At 39.7% G+C, this 27,768-nt stretch overlaps 2 protein-coding genes across 16 annotated transcripts in view; one reads left to right on the forward strand and one right to left on the reverse strand.

Moving 5' to 3' along the window:
• The window catches only part of FGL1 (fibrinogen like 1), an 81,983-nt gene extending 80,870 nt beyond the window's left edge, over positions 1-1,113 (reverse strand). For 2 of the 3 annotated variants that reach the window (XM_061584365.1, XM_061584364.1), the window contains exon 1: positions 1,061-1,113. In XM_061584365.1, coding sequence (XP_061440349.1) covers positions 1,061-1,092 — 32 coding nt within the window. In that variant the 5' untranslated portion in view covers positions 1,093-1,113. The remainder of the gene's footprint in view (positions 1-1,060) is intronic. The other variant, XM_061584368.1, reaches the window with a different exon arrangement.
• A 162-nt stretch (positions 1,114-1,275) lies between these two features.
• The window catches only part of PCM1 (pericentriolar material 1), a 108,430-nt gene continuing 81,937 nt past the window's right edge, over positions 1,276-27,768 (forward strand). For 2 of the 13 annotated variants that reach the window (XM_061584818.1, XM_061584821.1), the window contains exons 1-13: positions 1,276-1,519; positions 5,420-5,531; positions 5,897-6,142; positions 8,033-8,305; positions 9,158-9,328; positions 10,441-10,557; positions 13,240-13,428; positions 14,980-15,157; positions 20,286-20,395; positions 21,253-21,469; positions 23,291-23,477; positions 24,579-24,755; positions 27,069-27,223. In XM_061584818.1, the coding sequence (XP_061440802.1) occupies positions 5,436-5,531; positions 5,897-6,142; positions 8,033-8,305; positions 9,158-9,328; positions 10,441-10,557; positions 13,240-13,428; positions 14,980-15,157; positions 20,286-20,395; positions 21,253-21,469; positions 23,291-23,477; positions 24,579-24,755; positions 27,069-27,223 (2,116 nt within the window). In that variant the 5' untranslated portion in view covers positions 1,276-1,519; positions 5,420-5,435. The other 11 variants (XM_061584812.1, XM_061584819.1, XM_061584820.1 and 8 more) reach the window with 8 other exon arrangements.

The following is a 27,768-nucleotide window of genomic DNA, read 5'->3' on the forward strand; positions in this document are numbered from 1 at the left end:
AGTCCCACATGACTACATGGGATGCATGCAATAAGACACAAAACTTCCACAAAAACCACATTCCGATACCCGTTCCGGGCTATAATACGCTTTTACATAAAACAGCCCGGAACACCGACTTCCCAGTGAGCCAGACCTGGGAAGTCGCCGTTCCGGGCTGTTTTACATGAAAGCGTATTATAGCCCAGAACAGGTATCGGAACGTGGTTTTCGTGGAAGTTTTGTGTCTTATTGCATGCATCCCATGTAGTCATGTGGGACTGGTGAATTTCGGAGGTCTGGCTCGCTGGGAAGTCACTGTTCCAGGCTGTTTTACGTAAAAGCATATTATAGCCCAGAACGGGTATCGGAACGTGGTTTTCATGGAAGTTTTGTGTCTTATTGCATGCATCCCATGTAGTCATGTGGGACTGGTGAATTTTGGAGGTCTGGCTCGCTGGGAAGTCGCCGTTCCAGGCTGTTTCGTTCCGATCCAGAGGGCATTTTGGTTGTTAAAGGGTTAATAAAAATCCTATCGGAATGGTTTTTGTTCCTAAATGTTGTTCTCAAGTGTCTCTAACACATCCCAGTGTTTTTGGCATCATTTCTTTTATAAAGGGCCCGTTCCGGCCTGTTCAGTTCCGTCTTTTACACTGTCCTCAATAAAATGATTTTTCCGCCAAGTTTGAAAATACAAAACTGAGTAATTACTTGGATCTGTCTCCAGCCATATTCAGAACACACAGGTCCCTAAGAGCAGAGGCAGGCAACAGAAGTAAACAGAAATACAGCAGTCTTTTTATGAGCAAAGCCAACGATCAATTGTAGGTGGTATACCAGGTACAGAATCAACAGAAAATTAGTCAGAGTTTCTTTATATACACTAACTCTGAAGTCAGTTTCGTTGATGACACAAGACTGGCCTGAGACCTTAAAGTTAATTAGCAAAATTATTATACTTTTAAAGACTCTACTTTGGAAAACCTGAAAAGGTCGGGATTCACAATATGTAATTTATCCCCCTCCCCCGCTTTCGTTTATATACTACCCAGGCTTCTACTGGAAAAATTTCTAAAATTACCTAAGGAAATTAGATATCCCAGAATCCAACATTGTCTATGAGGTCTATGATCTGCAATCCTCGTTCACAGACTAAACTACACTTCCCAGAATGAGTTCGCCCAAGACCGTCAATGGCTTACGAAAGGCAGCACGCACTGCACTCTGGGGAACGTAGTTTAGTTTGAGTTTGTTACACCAACCCACGCGTGAGTTCGCTCGAGGAGTTCCCACTGGCTTAACGCCCAAGGAGGAAAGCGAATAGCTCTGGTGGCTGGAAGGCACCTGGTTGGCCACTGTGAGAACAGGATGCTGGACTAGATGGGCCACTGGCCTGATCCAGCAGGCTCTTCTTATGTTCTTATGAAGGCACCTGCTTCATCGACCATGTGACAAGAGGGAGGCGGGGAAAGGAAGAAGAGGCGCAGGGACGCGCGCTGCGGAAGAGCATCGTTTTCCAGGCACAGGTTACTTAGTAACGGTATGTATCCATCCGCCCCCTTCCTTTCACTGGAAAGATAGATCAAGATGGCGGTGAAGATGTCCGTTAGAGGTGGTATGTGAGGGGATTCCCTCAAGTATCTTCCTCCGCCCGGACTACGGTACGAGGCACCGGCAAGAAGGGGCGCGGGAGCAGCCTGCCAGGAAGGACAGAAAACGTGGTATTTGTCTCCATCCCCCAACCAGCGAGTCCCTGGGAGACCCCCCCCCCGAGGTGGGAGACGACGGGTGGCAAACAAAAGCGGTGGGGGAAGGGTGCCTTTTGGATCTCTGTGTGAGAGAGCGCGCGCTTCTTCTCTTTCGAGTTCTCCCATGAATCGCGTGCGGACGGTGAGGGGGAGCGTTTGCCATCTCAACCTCGTTACTTGCAACGCACTCACTTGTTTCACCCGCGCGGCGCCCTTCATACGCCCCTCCCCCTGTACCTGCTGAGCGGGATAGGTAGTGGTATCTTGTTTCCATGGAGACGGCGCGTTCTCTTTCCTAATTGGCCGAAAGCCAGGCTGCCCGTGTTGCCGGGGCCCCCTTCCATCTTCCACGGGTCTGGACTTTGCCGCCAATCTGAAGAAAGGAGCGGGATCTCTGAACCCGTGACTACGTCCCGCTAACCGTCTTTCTATCTCGCCCGCCACCCCCCGCAGCTGCAAGTGGGAAAAGGGCAGGTAAGACCTATTCAGTGGCGCTAAAGCGGCTGAAGAGCTTTTTGAAGAAGAGCTCCAGGTGCTCCTCCAACAGCAGGTGGGCCTCAGTTAGGATCTCCCCAATTGTGCTGGCCTTTCTTTTGTTAATTTCCTGTGGTCCGTTGGTGTAACTACTGTGGGGACACCTCTTATTCTTTCTGAATGGGGTTGGGGGCTCCGGTTATCTGATTATGTCTGCGTTGTAAACCACCCTGTTAGTGCTGTTCCTGCATTTGGGGGTTGACATATGACTTGCCAGAGGAATTGTGAAGTTAGTGTAGGTGGCTCCCACCATGTAGAAGATTATAGTTAACCATCACATATTAAAGCCTGCCTCTCCTTGTGCTGCTTTGAATTTCTGCATTTATTAAAAGTACCAGATCTGAAGTATAGGAAGTAATGTGAGCCTTATATATGCATAACTGAAAGCTCCATTTTTATAGAGAGAACATTTTGGGTGGTTGTCACATGTGGGTAGTTCAGTTCCAGTGTCTCCTAATGTTAGGCAGCATTTGATTCCTAAGAATAAAAGTACAAGTTATGAAGCAGTGCTTTGTCTATTTTCAATCAAAAGGACAAGGCAATACTTCTAGTTTAAGGCTGCGTATGTTTTGTTATCTCTGTTATTTTTTTATAAAGGATAAGCCCATTAAAGAATTGGAACTTAACCAGACTTTTTCATCCTGATGTTTACAGTGTATGCTTGGTAACTGTGTATAGTAACAACCATGTACAGTGGATCTTGTTGCTTAGATCTGTGGTATCACTGTGGAAAATACCAAGCCATAACAGTAAAAATAAAATAGAAATACAGTATGTAGTGAGATCTAAGAGATTCTTTCTTACGTCAAACTGAATAAAAATAATTTTAAAGTGTTTTTTTTTTTTAAATGCTGGTGGTTTTGAGAACTCTGAGTGGCTGCAACTTGGGCTTAAATAAGGTAAATGCAAAATATCTAGCAAGTCTGTTTCCTGGAAAAGGTGCTTTATTATATTTAAAGAAATAGTGTTTGCCAATTGCAAATGATGCTTGGTAGTGTGTGTGGCTAGGTGTCTGTGTTATTGATCAGGTAAAAGCAACTGGCCCATTGACATTCCTGTTATATCATGGGACGTGCTGTATATGGAAGATAATCTCTAATGTAAGGGGCCAGAGGCAAGTATTCAAGTTAGAGCTACGCTTTGGGAGCACTAACATGGCTAAATTTGTTTATGCAGCACAATATAAACGTTCAAAAACTGTTTGATATCTCATTGAGTGACCTTTAATTTTATATTTTTATGCTCTTTGTACTATAATTAATCTTTTATTTTACTTATTTTAGCCATTTTATGTATATACCATGCTACTGTAACAACTATTACTTGGATGGGTCTATGACCGTAATAAACTTATTGTATTGTATTGTATTGGGAGCACTAACAGTCTAATCCTCTGAGTTGGAGCTGAGTTCCTAGAAGGTATTCACTAATAGGCAAACAAACCTTGCGGTTTGAGAACATACTTATAGCCAACAGATATTTCTATCAAACTTTAAGAAACAGGGAAATTGGGCAGCTGTCATGAACAAAAGCACTAAAAACTTTAAAATATCATAAAAACAAACTTTAAAACACATTAAAACAAAACCTCTTTAAAAACGTTTCTTAAAAAAAACTTTCAAAACATCTTCTAAGATTAAAAACATTTTAAAAGAAGGATTAAGAACATATTAAAAAGCAATTCCGACACAGACTGGAATAGGTCTCAACTTCAAAGGCTTGTTGAAAGTTTATGCAGGTAAGTTCAGCAGGGAAATAGGTTGATTTAGATATTAAGAAAATGATTAAAATATTGTTAGAACAAGGAATGTTTGTGCTGCTTTTGATAGGTGAATGCTTACAGAACATAGGTTGCAGTCATATGTACACTTGCCTGGGAGTAAGTTCATTGAACTGGATAGGACTTATTTTTGAATAGATATGCATAGGATGATGCTGTTAGGCTGCAATTCTATAGGCACTTACCTTGGGAGTAAAGCTTCCATTGAATGAACTTATTTCTAAATAAATCTGTTTAGGATTAATTAAGTATGCGATATCCACTGAATTAAATCATCCTTGTATATGAACTGGGTTTAGCATGCATACACTGTTGGAGTTCAACCTTTTTTTAAAAAATCAATTCAGAAATAGGAATGCCATACTATTGGATGGTTAATCTGTACCTGTGTATCAGACTCAGTTCAGATGGACTTTTTCCCAACAAAGCCTGTGATTCTGTGCACACTTACCTGGGAGTAAATCACCCCCAAATGCAGTGAGGCTTACTTTGAAGTAAACATGTGTAAGATTGCTGTTATTACTATTTACTTCATTTAATGGTTTTCAGTGCAAAGTTATACTTGTCTACTCAGAAATAAGCCCCATTGAGTTTATTGAGGCTTACTTCCAGGTAAGTAAGTATGTATAGCGTTGTATCCAAAGTATAAATCCACTTACTTATAGTCCTAATTAAATTGGGAGTAATTCCAGTAATGTTTTTGTTTTTGTTTTGCTAAGGCATGATTCTTGTATCATTGAGAACACTTACTGTTCCTTGAAATACCTTTATGCTGTCATTAAGTTGAAATATTAGAGTAATTAAAAAAAAGATGTGTAAGGGTCTGTTTAATCTTTTTTGTTGAATAGCCATCTGTTTGCTGTAGTCTCTGCTCCGCTTGTCTGAGATACGGTATGTGGTAGCTTGTGAGAGGGCATTCCATAGTAGCACCCTGACTCTGCAATGCCCTCCCCTCTCGGGTGTGAGCAGCATTAACACCGATGGGGTTTGGTGTCAGGTAAAAATGTGGCTGTTCACCCAAGCATTTTGATTAAAGTGGTGTCCCTCACTTGGCTGATGTAGTTATGTTAATATATACTGTCTGTTTTTACAGTAAGATATTTAAATTAAATATTGTTTTATTGTAGTTTAATGTTGATTCTCATTCTGAGATTGTGTTAATAATGAAGAGTGGGTTATGAATAATTTAAACAAATAAAATGGTAACTGAGCAGGACCAAACATTAGAGAACATGGGTTGGTTCTGAAGCTATGGAAACCATGGTTTCTTGTTACATGAACTAACCTGTGCAAGCCCAGGGCTTGCCTAACTATTAGTAAAGACTAGAAGTATGATACAATGAAGTGGACTTGTCTCTTGCTTGCATTTATTTTTTAGTGGTGAATGGTATAACATGGCGGCAGGAGGCAGTCCTTTTGAAGAAGGAATGGATGATCGTGACTTACCCAGCTGGTGCAATGAGAGCCTTGATGATCGATTGAACAACACGGTATAACTATAATTTCTGATGATTATATCATAATATCGGTTATTCTGTTAAGCTCTAGATATAGACAAATGGGTTGCGCGGTCAATTTCAAGAATGTATGGTGCTTCTACCAAAACTATAAAAACTAAATGCAAGCTTGAAATTAATTTTACAGTGTTGAAGAAAAGCACTAGTAGACTGTAATATGCTGAATACTTGTTTTAAAATGGACAAACAATAATGTTTCACTCATTAGTTAAAACTAACTTTAGTGGTTTGAGTGTGTGGTTTTGATAAGAATAATATTTTAAGCAATACTTTTCCTTCAATAAAGGTAATAAGTTTTCTATTTGGTGTGTGTGGCTTTTTTGTTTTTTATTTTTAAGGGCTGGGGTGGTCAACCAAAGAGACCAAACAGATCTTCAGAAAAAAACAGGAAAAAAGTGTCTGGTGAAAGTGAAACAAGACTTACTAATGACATCTCACCAGAATCCACACCAGGAATTGGACGGCGAAAGTCAAAGACACCTCATACTTTTCCTCATACAAGATACATTTCCCAAATGTCTGTTCCAGAGCAAGCAGAATTGGAAAAACTTAAACAAAGAATAAACTTCAGTGATTTAGATCAGGTTTGTGCTTTGTGTTTACTAAACTAAGTGACATAATCTGGATATGAAAGTCAGTTAATGTATTTGAGAAACAAAAGGGTGGGCGTTCTTAGGCATTACATATATTTTTGTGTCTAGATGACACAAGTTACAAATTAGATTCTGAATAGGAGAAAAAATATATACCTCCTATGCTCATGATATAGGATTCAAGGAATTTGTGTGTTTCATCTGTTTTTATCTGGTAAACTAGACAAATTTTGTGTTGTCCTCAAGTTGTGCTATAATTGAAAAGGAGCACAACTGTTTATTTGCTTTCTGGAGTCCAGCATTGCTAACACACAGCTTTTGTTGTTTGAAGTGGTTCTGGTACTATTTGAGTAAGACATAAAGGAATTTTTCCAGGCCTCCTCTTATATATTTCCCCCAATAATGTTTTCAAATAGCCAGTGATGTGGTCACTTGTGGCAAGTAAAAATTGTCCTTGGGCAACCAGATAAATCCTCCTCTCCCCTCTCTCTCTACTTTAAATAACTACTGGATACTTTAAGGCTAGAAAACTGAGCACTCATCTGTTTTTTCTCTTCCTGGCAGTGAAAATCAATAGCCTTGATTCCCATCTCCAGAATTTAAGACTTCTGTTGCTGGACTTCACACTTCCTTCTCACTTTAAAACTGCAGTTCTAATCCTGGAAACAGGCAGTCTTGTGCATAGTTCCTAAACATTATTTCTTTCATCCCATTCCTCTGATAATGGAACAGAGAAGGGAAATGCAAAGGCTAGCAATTGCCTGGGTGGCCTCCCTTGTTTCCAAGCTAGGAAATTCAAGTGTTTAGCCAGTATCTCCCTTGGGTAGAGAGGCAGGAGGGAAGTGCAGAAGCTAGCAGCTGCCCAAGTGCCCTGCTGTCCACTCTTTAACTATCCTATAATCTTGTCTGACAAGAACTGAGGAAAGGTGATCAGCACAGACCACTGTCAAGCACTTGGGTATAACTAGCTTCTGAGCAACAGTGACAGCATTGCTTGGTTCCCTCTGTACTTTCAGGTTATAATTATGGACACTATCTCCATGACTTAATTTGTGAATAGGAAACAAGCCAATTGGGGCCTCTGCTGCTGTTAGGTGGCTAGCAGCACCTTGCTGTGTTCTCCACTGCATCCTTTCACCTCTTGCAGACAAAGGACAATTGTGGTTAACAGCAAAAGAATTGCTCATCTAGGCTAGCATTCTGTTTTCACAGTGGCCAACCAGATGCCTATAGGAAGCTCACAAGCAGAACGTGAGCACAAAAGCCCTCTTCCACTTAAGTTCCCCAATAACTGGTATTTGGAGGCAGACTACAGTCATCAGACTGGTAGCCATTGATAATCTTATTCTCCATGAATTTGTCTGATCCTGTTAAAACCATCACTACATCTTGGGTAATAAATGCTATGTTTAATAACTATGCATTGTGTGAAGAAGTACTTCCTTTTATCTCTCCTGAATCTCTCACCATTCAGCTTCATTGGAGGACTTTGGGTTCACTTGGCTACCAGAGGGAATAGGTTATTACATTGCTTTGCTGATGGAGCAGCTCTTCTTGTACTCCCCTCACCTCTGTCCCCACTCCTTTCATGTCAACACTGGGAAGGGAATAAAGAAGCAAGGGATTTGGGTATGAGAAGGGGATGGGGTAAAACCTAGTCAGGTAGAACTTTGGAAATGGGCAGCTGTTCCCTACAATATTATTTTTATTGCTGTGATAATACATTTTTCAATATTGCCTCAATTTATTCATTCATCTGGAGGGAAAATGTCCATTTGTCTGTTCAGATGTTTATCTAATAGTGCACTGCAAAGTTGCATAACTTGAGCAATGTTTGAAAGAAACATATAAGTAATTTTGTGGTATTTCACTCTTGTATAGAGAAGCATTGGAAGCGATTCTCAGGGCAGAGCAACAGCTGCTAATAACAAACGCCAGCTTAATGAAAACAGAAAGCCATTCAACTTCCTGTCACTGCAGATTAATACTAACAAAGGCAAAGATGCAACAGCAACTTCTCAAACACAAGAAATTGGTGGATTGTCACAATGTAAAGATTTGTTTACAGCTGCCTTGAGTAAGGATTTGTTACAGAATTGTCCTGTCTCAATTGAAGAAGATGGAAGAGGTGAACCTGCAGTGGATAGTAGTCAGGTAATGCTTGTGGTTAAGCTACCTGATTCATCTTGAAAAATATATTTAATACCTAATGAATACTCCTCAAAACAGTAATCTTTTCTAGAAGGCTTATTATGAATATAAGGCAAGCATGTGTTGAAACATAATGTGCAATTATTATTGCTGTGGAAGTACTTCAATTTTTTAAAGCATGTTTTTAATTGAAACATGGCTTTAGTCTAGAAAACCAGGCAGTCAATCAAGCAAGCCTTATTAGTAAAAAAAAAAGGATGTTACATTTTGAAGGTTTTGTACGTACTTGGACTATAGTCCTATATTTTTATTTATTACCTTTTTTACAGCTTTGCATACAAAATATCAAGGACTGTATACAACCGTATAAAAACATAATAATAAATCCCAAATTATAAGTGTTCCATTGATAAAACCAAATCGTTAGTAGGCAACAGGAAACATTCTTGACTGGGAGTAAGGTCAAGATTTAATAGGGCTTGTAAGTAGACAAGATTGCACTGTTAGAATAATAGTTGCACAAGTACATTCTTGATCTGTGTCAATTACAAAAAAAAATGGGTTCAACTTTTCTAACTGGTGTAACTTTGTTTTTGGTGTTGTGGTTTTACCCATATGCATGTACTTGTGAGACTGAAACCTTCACCTGTTAATTTCATGACAGCACTTTATACCTCACTGGCATTTCATAGAATCATCATAGAGTTGGAAGGGACTTATAAGGGCATCAAGTCCAGCTCACTGCTCAACTCAGGATCCAAATTAAAGCATACCCAACAGGTGGCTGTCCAGCTGCCTTGTGAATTTACTCATCACAAATGATTAACTCAATATTGTTGCTTGTGACTTTTTCAGATTGTGAGCCGTTTAGTTCAAATTCGTGACTATATTGCAAAAGCCAGTTCCATGAGAGATGATCTTGTTGAAAAAAATGAAAAATCTGCTAACGTTGAACGTTTATCACATCTCATAGATCATCTGAAAGAACAGGAGAAATCTTACCTAAAATTTTTGCAGAAGATGCTTGTAAGTTGGAGAACTTATATTATTTATTACTTAAATCCCACCCTTCCTCCCAGAAGGAGCCTAGGGTGGCAAACAAAACACTAACAAAACTCTAAAATGCATTAAAACAAAATATCCTTAAAAACATATTAAAATAAAACCTTAAAACAATCTTTTTAAAAAAACTTTAAAACATCTTAAAAAGCTCTTCCAACACAGACTGGGATAGGATCTCTACTTAAAAGGCTTGTTGAAAGAGGAAGATCTTCAGTAGGCTTCGAAAAGATAACAGAAATGGTGCTTGTCTAATATGTAAGGGGAGGGAATTCCGAAAGGTAGGTGCTGCTACACTAAAGGTCCACTTCCTATGTTGTGTGGAATGGGCCTCCTGATAAGATGGTATCTGAAGGAGGCCCTCATCTGCAGAGTGCAGTGATTGACTGGGTATACGAGGGGTAAGACTATCTTTCAGGTATCCTGGTCCAAAGCTGTGTAGGGCTTTGTATACCAAAACCAGAACCTTGAACTTGGCCTGGTAGCTAATGGGCAGCCAGTGCAATTCTTTCAGCAGTGGAGTGACATGTTGGTGATACCCTGCCCCAATGAGCAGTTGCTGTGCCGCATTTTGCACCAGCTACAGCTTCTGGACCAACCTCAAGAGCAGCCCCACATAGAGCACATTACAATAATCTAGCTCGAAGTTTACCAGTGCATGGACAACAGTCGTCAGGCTATCCTGGTCCAGAAATAGCCACAGCTGTCTTACCAGCTGAAGCTGGTAAAAGGCACTCCTAGTCACTGAGGCCACCTGGGCCTCTAGTGACAAAGATGGATCCAGGAGCACCCCCAGGCTATGGACCAGCTCTTTCAGAGGAAGTACGATTCCATCCAAAGCAGACAACTGACTAATTATCCAAACCACCAACCCACAGTGCCTCCATCTTGCTAGGATTCAGACTCAGTTTATTCGCCCTCATCCAGCCCACTGCCAAGTCCATCGAGAACTTAAATGTCTTTTTCGAACAGTGTGAAAAAATAGCATGTGGGATGAATTTAAAATGTAGCATTTTCCCCTTAATGTTCCCTTAACTTCATTTATACAGTTCTTTGTTTATGCCACTAAAATATTCCAGGCTAGCGAAAATGAGGAGGAGGATGGTCGGACTATAGATTCAGCTGTGGGATCTGGTTCTGTAGCTGAGAGCACATCGCTAAACATAGATGTGCAGTCTGAAGTTTCAGATACAACGGTAAGCTGCTTTTTTAGTAATAAAGGTGCTAGAAATGGAGATGCTTTTTTCTCTCTAGATAACTCATTCTGAATCTGAATTTTAGTCCAGGAAAATGTTTTATAACTATAAACTCTGGAAATGTTATAAAGAATGTAACAATTTTAAATCGTAATGGTTTGGTGCTTGACTACAGTAATATAGAAAACAGGGCATTGCTACCTCCCTCCTCTACTGCAGCCTGCTCCCAAAAATGCACTTGAGGGTCGGGGATCCTCTGAGATGGCCTGGAATGTTGCCCTTTCTGTAATGGCATCTCTTTGGATCCAACTCACTGACAGCTCTGCTTAAGTTCATTAAGTATTATGAAAAGATTGTTTACATGGTCTTTATTACTAAAGACAGAGAACTTCCCTCATCTCATGAAGCTGCAAGTGTGAAGAGTCATCCTCCCAATCCTCAATCTGAATAGTCGTACAAAGTGTTTTAGGATTCTGTTAACCCTATACTGTATTCAGTACTTATGGTCTGTATACTAAAGTGAGTGGTATAGCCCAGACACAGATGTACCACCAGGAAGAGGGCAGGAGAGAAGATGGATTTGAAGTTAAAGCTTTGTGACAGCAGAGTTTGAATCTTTGCTCATTGTTTATTTTGTATATATAGGATTCTCTGCAGGCTGGTATGCGTCAAGCTGTTTTCAAATTCATGTCTTACTTATTTGGTGTCTTGCTCTTGCTGCTACAATAAAGAAAGTGTGATCAATTCTTAGAATGCAGTCCTGTGCATATTTGCTTAGAAGTAAGTCCTAGTGACCTCAGTGGGACTTACTTCCAGGTAAGGTGCATAGGTAGCCGTAGCTCCTTAGTTGGCAGTACATTCTAATACCAGACATACCCAGCTCATTCTCCTCTTTGGTAGTGTCAGTTCTGAGGTATAATAGGTGAGGGATTGGTCTGAGGTAGTTGGAACAATAAAAATGGATGTGAATAATGTTTGTCTTTTAGCTTTGTTTTTCAACAAATGCAAGATGAAGTGCATATAAACAACCTATTTTTCTATCAAAATTACACTGTTCTCTACCCCCTTCCCTATGTAAAAGTAAATGTTAAACTTGTGGACCCCTTCCTCCCTGCCCCTGTTGCTTACTCCCATTTCTAAAAGATAAAATTAATGAACCAACAAAAAAAGGGAAGAAGGGTTAATTACCACGCATGCTCTGAAACTAGAGAATATTCTCCCGTGTCTTTGGTTTCCAGTGGTGTACAAACATAGTAAATTTCACTTGCCTCTTAACCACAAATGTAGATAACCGCAAATCTTAACTTCCAGGATTTTTTTTGTAAAAAAACACACACTAGAGCCTATGTATGGTTTAACACTGAACAATGATCATAGGTTTATTTAGAATACATTTGTTTTACTAGAAGGCAAGTTTAGTGGAATCTGCTGTACTAGATTCTAACCTGCCCCAGACCTGTCCTGCTCTTACAACAACTTAGTGTACAAATTAGGCAGTTCTTAGCTTAGTGAGGCAGGGGGAACGTGTGTGCTTGGCAGTAGGTGGAGGAGGTGATAAAGGTAGTCAGCAGCAAGTCCTTGCTTGGAAAGGGGATGAGCTGAACAGGGTTATTAGAAGCATGGGCTATACAGTGAGGAAACGGATCAGGGATGAGAGCTGTTCCACCTACCCAGAAGCAACTGTAGCTTATCATAAGTGATGTGAGTAGTTGCTGATGCATTTTGAATTAGAATATTACATATCTAAACAAATACTAAAGTGTTAGCTTTGAAAAGATATATGTAGTGATGAATTTATTTTAATATTCTTGTTTGAAACAGCAATAGTAGAAGGTTGTGATTGGCACAAACTGGGCACACTTCAAATACCTGTATGCATTGTGGTCTCCCATCTTTCTTTATGAAGGGTAGTGCTCTGCACACATGAGGATCCTTGTACATGTTGGGCAGTTGCCTGTACAAAATAGAACAGGCAAGTTTCTGTGTACATGGAGCTACACATGGGCTTCCTGGGCTTTGTGTACATTATAGATTACAGCAATTAAGTGAGAAGTGACCACATCATTGCCTGTACTTGTACGATCCATCTCCTTCAAACGTTACTGGGTACAGAGTGGAGGTAGCTCTGTCACAGCAGTTCCTGTGTTAGAGCATATGAACTAGGCTTAAAAGTTTCATGTTGTGTTTTGATTTGTTAAGTTTGGCTTGTGTAAGATGTTTTGTAGGAAATCTATTGGTCACAGTCAGAAGAATATATATGTGCCACCCATACAGTTCCTTCATGTTTGCACATAATTTGATGTTAATTTCTTATCCACCCCCAAAACAGCATTACACTTCAGAAGATGCTGCCCTTTTTGGGAACCCTTCTGCCAAATCCCAAAAACACTGTTTCAGTTTCTGGGAGTATAAAAAGGCAATGGAGAATTTGGAAGGACATACCTACAGGGAAATTCAAAGTTACAATTATGCATATTTCCCCTCTGGATCATAATGTTTGATATCTTTCCATCTTGTAAAAGCAAAAAGAAATATATGAAAATATATTAAGCAAGAACATGGTTTATATAATATTGTATGTTGACAAATCATAACTGGAGTAGGCCAGCGGTGTTATAAACGTAAAAACTATGCTTTACAGAAGTATGTTTACGGTCTAACTTATTAAACTATTTGATAAAGGAGGTATCTTTTAGTCTGAGAGCTCGCCCCTGCATTGAGGACAAACTAGGGAATTCAGCTTCTCAAGGACAGGTTTCAGACATGGCCGTTACAGCAAGTCCAAATGTGAAAAATGACAGAGCTGCTCTGAATGGCAGGGAAATCTGGTCTAGTAGGATTAATAGCCAAGACCCTGGATTGCTCTCAAAGGTACACTACCAAATAGTGCTTTCGAAATCTTGCAATATAGGGTCTAAGTCTGCATACTTGGTTTTTCTCTGCAATACGTTGTCTGTAGCAGCAGTTTAAAATGTACTGAAGAATTGCTTTTATTTTTTCAAAGATTCAACTTTGTTTATACTTATTGGTAAAGCTATTCTATTTTATTGCAAATGCAATTTTTTTAAAAAAACAAGCATTACCCACCTAGTTTTGCCAGTGAAGGATTTCTGCTTGTGCAACAGAACTTCCCCCTCCTCTCCCCATGTGCACCTCGCACACTCCCCAAATCTGCAGAGAATTTGAGGAACCACCAGAACAGACTTGGGAGGTGAGAAGAGGAGGGAAGGTCCATTGCAGAAGTGGAAATCCTTGTGCTGGTGGAATGAGGTTGTTGGATAGTGCCCACTGTCTACTTTGAAAGAATAAATTAAAGAATATTTTAATAATATTTATTTCAGCACAGATATCTTCTTGTCTGTGGCAGGCATTGATCTTGCCCCATAAGAAAAGAAAATAGTAAGGAAGTCTCTGTGCTGTTCTTATATGTAACTTTTTATAATCTTCTATTTCATTGATTAAGCTAATGGAATCAAACACTTCAAACGTTTTTTGGTGGCTATTGCTTAAAAAAAGTTGCTTATTCCTAAAATAGGACCTATTAATACTGGGGTTGTTTAGATTCATTTTTAGAAACACTCCCCTTTCTCTCTCAGCCCCAAATCTGTTATCTTAAAACAATTAAACTAGGCATTAAAGATGAGCAGCTGTATTTTGTGCTTGCCTTGGACATTTTTAGGAAGATGTTGAATTGTGTGGATTGTGATTGGGTTTTTGCATCTATTAATGGCTTTCCTTTTTCATAGTTTTTGTTGTAATATGGGGTTTTATATAATCATAGTGTTGGAATGGATCTTAATTTCAGTAGTTTTAATTTCAGTGGGAGACATGTTTCACCTTCTCCCATTAAAACAAATAGAACTCAATGTCCTCTGGCTGGATTATGCTCCTTTGTGGTTGCATGAATGGTATTATAACATTGGGTCTAGCCCTTAAATTTCAGAGGTTTTCTTAAATTTCAGAAAAGGCAGGATATCCAAATATGTAAGTACTATTATCAGGGCTATTCTATGTACATATGGGAGTAAGCCCCAGTAAACACAGTGGTACTTACAGCACAATCCTATGTATATTTACACAGAAGTAACTCTTGATTACTTGAGATGGCATGGTTTTTTAAGAACTGAATATAACTCCAGCTAATACAGTATTCTCTGGGGAGAGGAAACAGGTATATCAGAAACTTAAAATTTGCTTCCAATACTTTTTAAGAGAATAACATATTCTTCTGACCAAACCAAAAAAGGGTACACATTTAGAGGTTCAGATTTAATTATTTTCTCCAGAGAGAAAATATTGCAAATAGCCTTATTACTTTTGAATGCGATAATAGGCATAATGAAAGAAGTACATAAATTAAGTTTCCTTTTAATTGCCAGCTAAATATTAAACTTTTTTTCATTATCACTTTTTATTTCCCAGGCTAGAGATCCTCAGCAAGAGGCTACAGAAGAACTTGCAAATCTAAAGAAGCAACATGATTTACTGAAGAGGATGTTACAACAGCAGGAACAACTGAAAGCTCTTCAGGGGAGGCAAGCTGCTCTGCTTGCATTACAGCATAAAGCAGAACAAGCTATTGCTGTCATGGATGATTCTGGTATGTTGGGGTTTTCTATGCGAGCAAAAATTATTTTCCTCTGAACATAAATGATTAATTTGATGTCAGATTTTGTACCTTTTATGCTGGCATACCTAGAGTCATGAAGAAACTGGTTGACTGAAACTATTCACACTACTTTAGTGGCGATGTTTCTTAAATAAGACCATGAGAAATCTACCGGAGAACTTGTTAAATGAGACATGTTGATAGTATGCAGTTTGGGTGATAGTCACCAAGTCATACTCAAAGTAGATTCATTGAAATCAGTGGACTTAAATTACATAAGGACAACCCAACTAAGTAACAGTATTATGAGAAACTGAGAAGTATTAGGAAAGTGGCAATTAGTGTGTGTATGACCCAAGCTCCTAGTAATCTTCAGAATACGCTTTTAGCATGAATTGCAATCACAGTGACCATTATTCAGACTCCCACTGCAAAAAGCTAATATTCTCCAGATCTTTCAAATCCTTCCAGATTTCCATAATTCACTATATGATTTGGGGAAGAGCTGTAGGTCAGTGGTACAGCATCTGCCTTGCATGCAGAAGATCTCAGGTTCAATTCCTGGCATCTCCACTTAGGGCTGGGAGAGACTCCTGTCTGAAACCTTAGTGAGCTGCTGCCAATCACTGTAGGTAATACTGAGCTAAATGGACCAATCCAGGGCTAGTCTTAAGGGTGGGTGATCTGGGCAGTTGCCGGAGGTGCTTAGCTGAGCTGAGGGGGGCTGCTAGGTGAGCTCAGTGGCTTTTTAATATACTGTCTGCAGCAAACTAGGGTGGCAAAAAGCAAGTATCTGTAACTTTTTCCCAAAAGTTCTTTAGGTTGTTTGGGTACTAACTTCAAAAATGATTTTCCTTCAGTTAGCTTTAAAGTATGTTTCTTTCTCAATTTCCACGTTGATGCCATTTACGCTAGGTTAAAATCAGTGGAATTCAGCTGGAACACAGCTTTACTTTGAAGCAACTTTACCAAGCCTATACAAATAATAATAAAATAAAGCTGTAAGAGGTCAGCTGGATACCCTTCTTATTTATAACTTCTTTATTTTTAAAGGTAGAAATAATGGATCTTTTTAATATAAAGAATGCTTACTAAAAGATTAGGAACTGCTATGAAACAAAGAAATATTAAAAGTAAAACCTGTGATCGCTGAGGAAGGAGTGCTGGAGCTCAGGGAGGAGAGCGTGCAGCAGCCCTGTAGCCAGCCCTCCTTGTTAGGTGGGGCAGTCACATTTCTAGGTAGGGCGGGAGAAGTGCATAGTGCCAGCCATACTCACTCACTCACTCACTCACTCACTCACACTAGTGGAGAGGACATGAGGGTGGGACCAGGGGAAGGGAAAGTCAGTGACCTTCCCCCTCACTCCTCCTCCATCCAGAGAGTGTGTTAATTTACATGAATTTTACACAATCCAAGTTTAGCTTGGATGACTTTAAAAGAGGATTAGATTCATGGAGGATAAGGCTATTAATGGCTACTAGCCATGATGGCTGTGCTGTTCCATAGTCAGAGGCAGTATGCATCTTTAACACGCTGCAGGAGGGGAGAGTGCTCTTGCTTGTGGGCTTCCATCGGCATCTGGCTGGCCGCTCTGAGAATGCTGGACTAGATGGGCCACTGGCCTCATCCAGTAGGCTCTTCTTGTTCTATATCTGTTGAACTGTCTCACCTTTTTTTGAGAGATCCCACAGGAATACTAGTCTCAAATGCTTTACTTTGCCTATAGCTACAGTCCCCTTTCACCTGAGGTGTTCTGATTCTTCATGAACTGAACTTCTTTGGTAATGTCAGTAAGCTTTGGAGCTTGGCTTTGATGCTGCATTAGGTATGTCAGTTTTAGATTCCACCTGAAAAATAAACTCTTTCATACGAGTTTAGGGAAGGGCAGAGAGAAAATAAATACTTTAGGGTGTGTTTGTTAATTCCTCCTCTCTCCTTATAGTCTTGTTCCTGACTTTTAGATTTTCCTTGTTGGACAATCAAGGGAAAGCTTTTTAACTGGCTGCTATATAAAGAACTACCTAAGCAAATGGAAACTAATTGTGGAAAGCAATTGGAATTTTTTTTTTACCAGTTGCTGGGTTAATTTTTCCATCTACAAACCCTGAAAAGGACTCATGTTGAGCTGCACATATTGGGCAAATAAGAAATTAGACCTGAGTTACAGCCTAGATGGCCAGCCACCCAGCTAGCTAGCTAACTGTAGTGTACACAGCAATATTTCTTGTCCTCTAGGGCTGTTTTCATCCTTTGCCATCAAGTACTCAAGAAAAAGAAGAAAAAGTAGCCATTATGATTCTGAGTATAGTGAGTGCTTTAAAAGAGTAAAGGGTAGCCATTTTTTCACATTGCCTTAAGTTACCTCTTTATTTCATGCTTTAGCAATAAGCACCAATCCTGCTCTACTCACTATAATCACTGCAGAATAAACAAACTTACTGCTGTAGCCCATAATTCAAAGTTCTAATTCACTAATAGGCAAAAAACCTTGTGGTTTAAGAATGTAAATATAGCCCACAGATATTTCTATCAAACCTTAAAAAGCAGGGAACTTGGGCAGCTATAGTGAATGCACCAGGGGAGCAGGAGACCTGACCTCTCTGAGATATTGTACTGCCCTACAAATTTGTAAAAATGCAAATACAATTTGGGTTGGTCTTTCACAGTCCAATCCACTTCCTGTGTAGCTTGGAAGAATTTGGTACAACCATGCTTAGGATAGGTAAAACTGACCAGAGGGAGAGGGAGGGAGGGCTGGAGTGGGCAGGCTGGGAGGAAGAAAGAAGAGGGGAGGGGAGGGGGGAAGGAGGGGAAAAGCAGGTCTGATCATTTGCATGCTTATTGATTTCAATGGATGTACTCCTGTGTAATCATGGTTAGGATAGGTAAAACTGACCATGGGGAAGGAGCAGGGGGAGGGGAAGGAGGGGATTAGAGGGGGAGGGGCAAAGGAAGGGGCAGGGAAGGGCAGGTTTGATCATTTGCATGCCTATTGAGTTCAATGGTATTTACTCTCATGCAATCATGCTTAAGATAGGTAAAACTGACCATGGGGAGGGGATGGGAGGGAGAGGGCAGGGTTCAATGGGATTTATTTCTGTGCAGTCATGTTTGAAAATGAAAATAGACTGCCTTCAAGTCGATCCTGACTTATGGCGACCCTATGAAGAGGGTTTTCATGGTAAATGGTATCCAGAGGGGGTTCACCATTGCCTTCCTCTGAGGCTGAGAGGCAGTGACTGGCCCAAGGTCAGGCAGTGAGCTTCATGGCTGTGTGGGGATTCGAACCCTGGTCTCCTGGGTCGTAGTCCAACACTGACCTGTGGGAGGGGCAGGGAGGGTAGGAGATTGGGTGGGTGGTTACTGGTCAGAGGGGAAGCCCCTTTTTCAAAAGGAAAATATTGTGAACAGCATCATTGCTTTTCAGGGTTTCCCCCACCTTTTTATTCTACAGCAGGCACGTGTAGCCTCCCACCCAAATTTAAACCACACCGCTTCTCCCAAAGAATCCTCGGAAGTGTAGTTAGTGAAGAGTGCTGAGAGTTGCTAGGAGAGGCCCTGTTCCCCTTTCAATCAGAGCTTCAATCAGGCGGACTGTTCAGCCACTCTGGCCACTGGAGCTCTGTCAGTGGAATAGGAGTCTCCCCTCAGCACCGTTCACAAACTACACTTCCCAGGATTCTCTTAGGGAAGCCATGACTGTCTCACGTGAAACCAAAGTGGTGTGGGTGTGGCCCCCTGATTAGGCAAGCCAAGCAGCTGTGAGTCTGGCTTTTAGAACAGTGACAGTTGGTTCTTACTGAGCATGCCTGACATTATCTTTCAGTTCAATGCAAAATTTATTAAAAATCAGCCAGACATTTTTTAAACTTTTAAACTGCAGAAGATGAAGGTCAGAGTATGGGGCAAGGTCAGTATTAGGATTACAGGTACTCTGTGAACATGACTGATTTTTAATGAATTTCAACAGATTATGTGAACTCTCAGAGAAAAAAGTCTAAAGGGGGGGTCTGGGTTGTTTTCTCTCTTTTTAGACTTTGAACTCTTGATTCTCTCTGACTGTTTTCTGTATCGCCATGAAAATTTACAAGGTTATTAAGGAAGCGTTTCTGAGTTCAGGACTATAAGTTTTGTAAGGTTTTGTTTTGAAATGAGCTTATGGGAATCATCAGAATGGCATGGGGGGTATTTTCAATTTAACATTGTGGAATGTGAAAAATCCATGCTAGCTATAGTATACAGCCACTTTTGTGGCTGTATAATATAGTATAGTATTTAACTCTTTAAGGGTTATGTTACTATACAGGCTGTTTTTTTTCAGGATCACTTAAATAATTATTGGGTAACTGTGATCATGAAAAATCCACCCTCAGTTAGGGTAAATCTTGTGTGAGGAGACTTTGGGGGCTCTACCAGATGAGGCTGTTGTGCACCTGGCCTACCTTATTTACTGAATTTTTCAGAGGGTCCTATTCTTAAATTACTCCTTGCTTAAAATAAGTTGTCTACTTTTAAATGAAAGTTGTCATTGTCTGTCATGTCACAAATTAAAAAATATAATTTCCCCCCAAAATTGTGGGGGGGGGAGTGGCAAAGCACAGCTGAGGGGGGCAGTGCCCCCATTTCTTCACCCGCCCCCGGCTACATGCCTGACTTGCAGCCATTTTGTGTGTGTGCTGAATATAGGCCTGCAAGTCCATAAGAGTCATTTTTTGATAGCCACCCACACCACATGACAGAGACTTCTTTGGGATCCTAGAACTGGAGCAGACATGCACTTAAAGCAGACCAGCAACTAAGGGGTAGTTTGCTCTGGGTGCTTTTCATAGACATTGCTGCTAGATCCCATGGCACCACACCCACACCAGGCTCCATAAAGCCTCTGGGTTGCCCTGCAAAGCTGACCTCAGAGTGGGGGCGCCAAAGGCACTCCTCACCCAGGGCACTTTCCTAAGGCCGGCCTTGGGTCTTACTCAGTATAAAGCAGCTTCTAGGTTCCGTGCTATGACTGCTTTTTCTGTATGCCCTGTCTATTTTGTGTGATTGTGATTAAAGGCCTGGTTCTAATAAGTTGCAAACTTACATTGATAATAATTTCCATTTTTCTCCCACCTGTAGTTGTAACAGAAACCACAGGTAGCATTTCAGGAGTGAGTCTAACATCTGAGCTGAATGAAGAATTAAATGACTTAATTCAGCGTTTTCATAATCAGCTTCATGATTCTCAGGTAACTTTTTGGTATTCAGTGTGTACATAATTTCATCACTAGTTTGCCAATCAAAATCAGTTGAAAGTGGCTTGGTACTGCCAAGGCGAATTCGACTTCAGAACTGAGCATAATAGTATTGGTTGTTGCCAGTCCCAACTCTGTCGATTCCTTTATTAGCACTTGTCATGGAATATTTGTTTTTAAATTTAAGTTTTTACCCTGCTGTTCAGCTGAAAAGGCTATCAGGACAGCTCATATAAGATCGGTAGAAGCAAGACTGCTTGCTTACAAATCTAAAACACATGACAGAAAAGGAGAAGGGGTGGGGAGGGAAGAAGGGGAAAAAGCAAACTCTGGTAGCAGTTTTAAAAGTTCAGCTGTTGTTTATATGACCAGCTAGAATAGAATCAGTTCCAGGAGGCCACATTTAGCAGAGCTGATGGAGTGACCCTGTTTCCCTTCTTCCATCTCCTTTAGTGTGATGAATAGTGGCTGCCAACTGACCAGGAAATAGCGTGTGTGCACACTTTTGCTCCAGTATGGAGTACAAGAAGCACACAGGAGTTGATTGTGTCTAAGTGGCTTGATATAAAAACCTGCCTTGGACAGTTCTTTCTGCCATCCAGCATATCCATATGTTGTAGTCCCGTAAATATAATATCAATTTGATAGATAGATAGAAGCGGGAATCGCTTATGTTGCCAACTCTTCCTTTCACTAGCAGGAACTTCTACTGGATTTCTGTCCCTTCTGTGAATGGAAGGAACACTCTTTCCAACCCACTGAGTTCAGTGAAACTTACTGTCAGGAAAGTGGTTATAGGATTGTAGTGTTAAGCATACTGTGCCTGGAATAAGATCTATATTTGCTTTTAGGTTCAACCTGTTCCAGATAACAGGAGGCAAGCAGAGAGTCTTTCTCTTACCAGAGAGGTTTCCCAGAGCAGGAATTCTTCCATGTCTGAACATCTGTCTGAAGAGAAGGCACAGCTCTTTAGTAAGATGATAGCACTGCAGGGTAAAAAACAAAAAATGGACAAATTGCTAGGAAAATTGTATACGCTTCGGGATCAGCATCTGAACAATTCATCACGTAAGTAGCTTGCAACCTGGTGATGTTTAGGGCGTTTTGTTTTGTTTTTGTTTTTATGAGTTGTTATAACTTCATAATTCAGAATTTCTGCTTAACATTTAGTTGTGGAAGTCTTGTCAGTTATGTTTTTTCCTAAATACATTTTGAGATGTTGGGTTTTGATGTTAAACATTCAGGTTCAAGTCCTTGCTCAGCCTAATTTTTCTAGGTTAAGTTGGGTAAATTCTACTCTTGCAGGGCTTTTTCAGACATCATTTTCCTCACTCATCCCTTAAAGAAGTAAGTAGGTAAGGAAGACACCTCCAAAGGTTCATGTTGTAATATACACATGAAGTCTACTAGATGCATGTTACTCATCTCTGACCCTTCAGACATAAATATGCAGATTCTTCCTCTTTTCTTCTATCTGCTCCTTGAAGATAGAAGTCTGGAAAAATCATGTCTGAAACTGCCTTCAACTTAACCTACTGAGAGTTGGACTCATAAATGTGACCTAGAAATATTTTAAAATAAAAACTGTTTGAATAAATGCCCTAAGTATTATGAAGCGTGTGGTAAACTGACAAGCACTATTGAAATGATAAATACTATGATCTTCCATGTTGTAGTGGTTAACTTCATTAGCTGAGCTAAGACAGCTCTGGAAGGAAAAGAGGCTTTGTACTGGGAAAAGGAGGGGGGAATCTTCTGGAATGTTTGGGAACTGAAGCTGTGGTGAAGTCATACTGCCTCCTTGGGCTCCTGCTGGAAGGAAGGACGGAATATAAGTCTAATAAAAAAAAGGAAAGAGCACAAAATGGCTCTGCAACCAGTAATGCAAGCAATAGGGAAAGGAGGAACATGGTCAGCACATCATCCACTTTCCCCAGGGACAGCTGTTCCCAATGTGCCTCAATCCTGCATTTTTTTTGTCCACACCAAAGAAACTGCTGCTGTTCCACTCTTTCCCTTCTTAATAGATTTTCTGTGGTACAAAAAAACTGGTGCAGACTGGGAAAATAGCCTTCCCTTTGTAATCAGCCTAAGTCATGTGGACTCTGAAAAGATTTGTGAAGGGGGCATGGCAATTGCACATTAAAAGTTTTGTCTCAAAGCAACTAGTTTTTTTGTTTGAAGATGTATACCTCTGTGAAAGCATTAGAATCCTGCTTGTGTGTACTTAAAAGGGAAAAAACACTATGCATATGTGCCTTTCATAACTGATGTGATAAGTGTATCTTGACTCCTAGGTATAAAAGACATAAAGTAGCAATGACTATGCACCTGAGGCTTGGCGGGTGTTGGTAGAATGGCATGGAGCTAGGGTCAATTGTTTTCTCAATTCTGAGAGGGAAAGAAAGACAGACAGGAAGTACAATTGAGAGAGTGGAAATGGTGCATGGTTTTTGTACCATATGTTTGAGATGGGAGGCATCCACTTAGTGAGTTAGGGGCATGAGATTTGATTCTTCGCCATGTCCTCTCTCGGCGTTGGCTCCTTCTCCAATTTTGTATTTGTCTTCGCCCTAAGCAGAAGTAACTTTTCCTCTGTTCTTTTCCTCTCTGCTTTAATGCTCAGGCCTCTTCTACCCCCTCTAAAAAAATCTGTTAGCTTACTTTCTTGTTTTACTTGCTCTTCTTTATCCTCCCTCCCCCCATCCCGAAGTTACCCTTTGCAGTTACATCGGCTTTTTCTGATCACCTTCCTTCCCCCAGCTTCACTTGTTTAATATACTTGGGCTGCAACATTTAATTATTATAAAAACAGTCCTTAAGAAGTTAACAATTGCATAGTTTTTGCACAAAACAAGATAAAATCTGATTTTATCTTGTGTGCTTCAGGGTCTCCTCAGAGAAGTGTTGATCAAAGAAGTACAGCTTCAGTAGCTTCTGCACCAGTAGGGATAGCAACTGCTGTCAATGAAGAATCGAACAGCTTAGCATCATCTGCTGTCTACCATCCAGATTCTGTAACGTCGCAAAATGACAGTGAAGAGGATGACAACCTAAATCCAACAGAAAAGCTACAGTAATATATTTTTATGTTTTAATTTTGAATAATCAATATGTTGTATTGATTTGATTTATTCAGCATTTGGCAATGGTAGTTATTTGAGAGCATTTTTACCACACAGAAAGACGATTTGAAGACCTCAGTACTTCCTGTTTTAACATAGTTATTTCGAGGCATACTATACTGCTATGGATAACAGTTTAGTTGTATGTTCAAACTGGTTGCTGAAAAAAGGCAGACCTGGTGCTTTTGTATACTTTGGTACTGAACACTTATGTGTCTGCATACATTCTGGTTTCATTTTTTTCATGAAATTATAAACTATTAGCTACAGTACCTTACACAATTCAGACAACTACTTGGCAATGTAGCATTATCTGTACTGTGCTTTTAGAGCCTGATTTTAGCAAATGTCTTGGACCATCCTAAAATCAGAAGAGTAAAGTTTTAACAATGTTATGAAACAAGGAATAAGAGTGATGAATTAGCAAGTCTCTAGTTTAGATCTCAACTGTGACATGATCTTAGGTGTAAGACTTAGGTAGACTTAGGTGTGCCACTGTGTCAGTCTCAGCACACCTGTCTAAAGTATAGAGAAAATACTGACCTACCTTTTTATTGTAAGTATTACAACAATATTACATATGTGAAATGATTTGAACACTGTAAATGCTAAATGAGTTCTATGAATGGCCAGATTTCAAAGGAACTACTGAAATGTTTGGCACAGTATGTTTAGCTACTGTTGTATCATAAAAATCCTAATTTGCTTCCCAATTAGCTAACTTATGCCTAATCAAAGCAATCAGAAGTTCCAGTCTTTTCCATCTCTCTTCTCCCCCTGCCCCCCCCAAATTTACAAAATTATTCCTGTGGTTCTCCCCTCCCCCCAATAAAATAAAATAAATCCCAGTGCATTTCTAGAGGAATCTGGTAAATTACCAGCGCCTTGTCCAAAGCAAGATTTCCCCTAGAAAACTGCCTTTTGATCATCGCTGGGTTATGTTTTTCTTAATGTAAGGAAATAATAAACAAGTTTTCTCAAATCCCCCTACCCCCACCCCAGGGTACAGAATCAACAGAGCAAGCTGTCAGTTGGATATCTTTTCTTTGTAGGAAGTTGAATGAAGTTAGGAAAAGACTAAATGAATTACGTGAATTAGTCCACTACTATGAACAGACGTCTGATATGATGATAGATGCTGTTAATGAAAACACTAAAGAGGAAGAGGAGACAGAAGATTCAGAGTGTAATTCTGAGCATGAGAATCCACAGCCTGTTACCAATATTAGGTAGGTTGGTTGTGGTTGTTGCCTACTAAACAATGCTGCTATGATGACAAGAAATAAGCCCTATGTTATCTTAAACATAACCTTGCTGTAATTGTCTTATGTAGAATACCTAAAGTCTGACTTGATATTTAAGAAAGTGGGGAAAGCAAAAGTGCATATGTTTAATACTTTCTCCTGCTTTTTCTTCTGTAGCAATGTGGAGGGGGTGGGATGCTACAGCTTGCACTCTATCATTGGGACCATTATAATTTTTCCTGACTGCCCCACAGTTAGTTGCCTACAGCCTCAGGAGAGAAGTGGTTGGTTGTCACTCACAATCTAGATTCTTTCACTTTCTGGTCATGTTAATAGCTCTGTACTTGTACCATCTCTCTAGCTCAGTGTCATTTTTTGCGACAGGAATATAAGAAGTGTGCACAGTGTTTCTTACGTGGCTATACTACAGATTTTTATAGTGACAGTGCAGAATTTACTACTAATTTTATTTTCATTCCTTTTCCTCATAAACCTCTGCACTGAATTCACTGATGTAGTTTGAGGTTTTGTTGTGATTTCTTTTTTTTTGGTATGATGTCAGTATCTCTTGGCAAGTATGTGTGTGGACAGTTTTGTAGTTGGATTTCATTTATTTCCTCTTGGTAGTTACCCTGTTTGAAGGGACCTTTTGGGAACTTTTCAATCTTGTTTGGGGTCTAGTAATCCTGGGAATTTTGTGATTTCCTCGTACTTGCCTATTTTACTGTTTCCTCTTGGAGTGCAGAAAATTTTGAATTGGGATGCAACTGCAACAGCTGTTTTTATCCAAGCTTTGTCCCAGGAATAACTGTTGTAGTCCTTATTACACTACTCCTAAAGGTTCCTCTTCTAGGTTTGTTACTGGGCTCATAAAAGGAAGATACTTAATTCCCTTCTAGATTTCAGTTCACTGATAGGCAGACCTAAGCTTGCCATTCAAGGAGGAAGCAGACTGGAAGCCTTGCCTGGTTACAGATAATTTGAGGAAGGATTTACTCCTGCAGTTTCAAGACTGAAATATTTTCTTTAGAGGTCAATCTTCTTAGTCACTTTCTCTCCCAAGGAAATTTTTTAGGAGTGCAATTGATTGCGCCAAAGATATTATTTACTAGAAGTAAAACTGCGTGGCAACCGGTATTTGAAATTGAGTGGAATTTCAGAAGCAGTTTGTGATACGATGTTGGGTCAAAATTGTTCAAAAGGAGGAGTATTCACTGGACTAGTAGACTTCCCTAGCTATGTATAAGTAACTTTTTGGATTCTAGCTGCAATGTTAAGAAAAATGGATTTATTTTCAATATAGGGGTATTTTGTTCTTACAACTGCTGGAGATGCAACCAAGTGCAATTGTCCACATACCTGCTTTTCAAAATGTAGAGAGAGAGAGGTCAGTGAATTTGACCCTCTTCCCTCAACTATCTGTGATTATACTCCTTACGCCTGCTGTTCTAGCACTAATGTAAAGACAAAAGGACTGTATAGGAAGAGCTTCATTGGTTACCAAAAAAAAATAGTATTCCTCCACTGGAAATCGAAGCTTTCACCTGAAAAACCCTTGGCTGGATCGCATGCTATGCTTTTGTAATCAATAAAAAATGCTTTATGTAGAGAGACAACATCTGAGAAACATCAAATTATATGATCTTTTCTCTAATATTATGGAGTGATTATGACCCCCCCCCCGTTATATTAGTACTAACATTGGATTCCTTGTTGGTTATTTTTCTTCTTCCCCCACCCTTGTTTTTTCTCTCTCTTCCCTCACATGTGTCTGTCATCTTTGGTATGCTTGGAATGTGGGAAGCTTTGAGAACAGGATTTGTTAAGGTTATGTGTGCGTGTTGTTACATTAGAGAAATTCTTACAAAATCAAAATTTTAAAAAAATTAACATTTAAGTAATAAAAAATAAAAAATACTTTTTCGTAATTTAATGCAGGTACAAAAATGTTAAGGATTATTATCCATTATTGTATAAATTTATTACAAAAATTAGTATGTTCAGTTCATTTGATGTAGTATTTTTAAGAATAGAGTTTTTGTTAGATCATTTATTCATTTATTTTTATTTGCTATGGTGTGATCTAGAACTAGGAATAGAATGGTCTTCATGGGTGAAGGGCAAATATTCTGGTAAAATACAGATTTCAAAATATTGTAATTACTTGCTGCCTTACCAGTTGTTATCTTGAGTTTTTAAAACATACTGCTATCTAATTTTTAATTTTTTGACTTGGAGCTTGTAAGAAACTAAGGGTACTTACACTTAAATGATACTTAATTTGGTTTTCCCCTTTAGAAATCCACAAGGCATTAGTAACTGGGGAGAAATTAATTGCAATAGCAATTTGCAATGTGGAACGAATAACAGAAATGGAAGGCATCTTAATACAGCTTGTGAAATAAACAATCAGTCTGCTAATATAAGGATGCCGAATGTGCCCTCAACTTTAGGTATGTTTCAGAATAATATATTTTGCAGAAAAAGTATACTTCGGTATATTTGGAAATCTTCAAGTTGTTCAGTTTTCTTTTTGGTATTTTTAATGTTGCTGGGTCTTGGAAAATTAGATGTGTAAAATGCTCAGGGAAGTCTTCATATAATCGCAGTAACATAGGGTCAACATTAGTCACACTCAGAGTGGATGAGTTACTTGGACCCTCTGATTTCAGGGGTCTTTGCCTCACTGTGATTAATACTGGATGTCACCTGAAATAATGAAACCCTAAAGATTTCCATTTGCACAATGGAACTTCCCCCTTCTCGCCCTGCATGCCCTCCAAATCTTCTCCAGAGGATTGGGGGGAAACCCAGAACAGATTTAGGAGGGAAGTGAGGAGAGGGAGGGGAAGCTCTTTTGCACAGCCAGAAGTCCTTGCACTAATGGAACTACTTCGTTGGATACTGTCCAACAACATTTAGGATCAGCAGAACTTCATATTATAACTATAAAATAATTTTAAATTGACCATATGGTGATTAATCATGTTACTCTATA

The sequence above is a fragment of the Rhineura floridana genome, chromosome 9 (genome assembly GCF_030035675.1).
Source record: "Rhineura floridana isolate rRhiFlo1 chromosome 9, rRhiFlo1.hap2, whole genome shotgun sequence".
NCBI classification, from domain to species: Eukaryota; Metazoa; Chordata; class Lepidosauria; order Squamata; family Rhineuridae; genus Rhineura; species Rhineura floridana.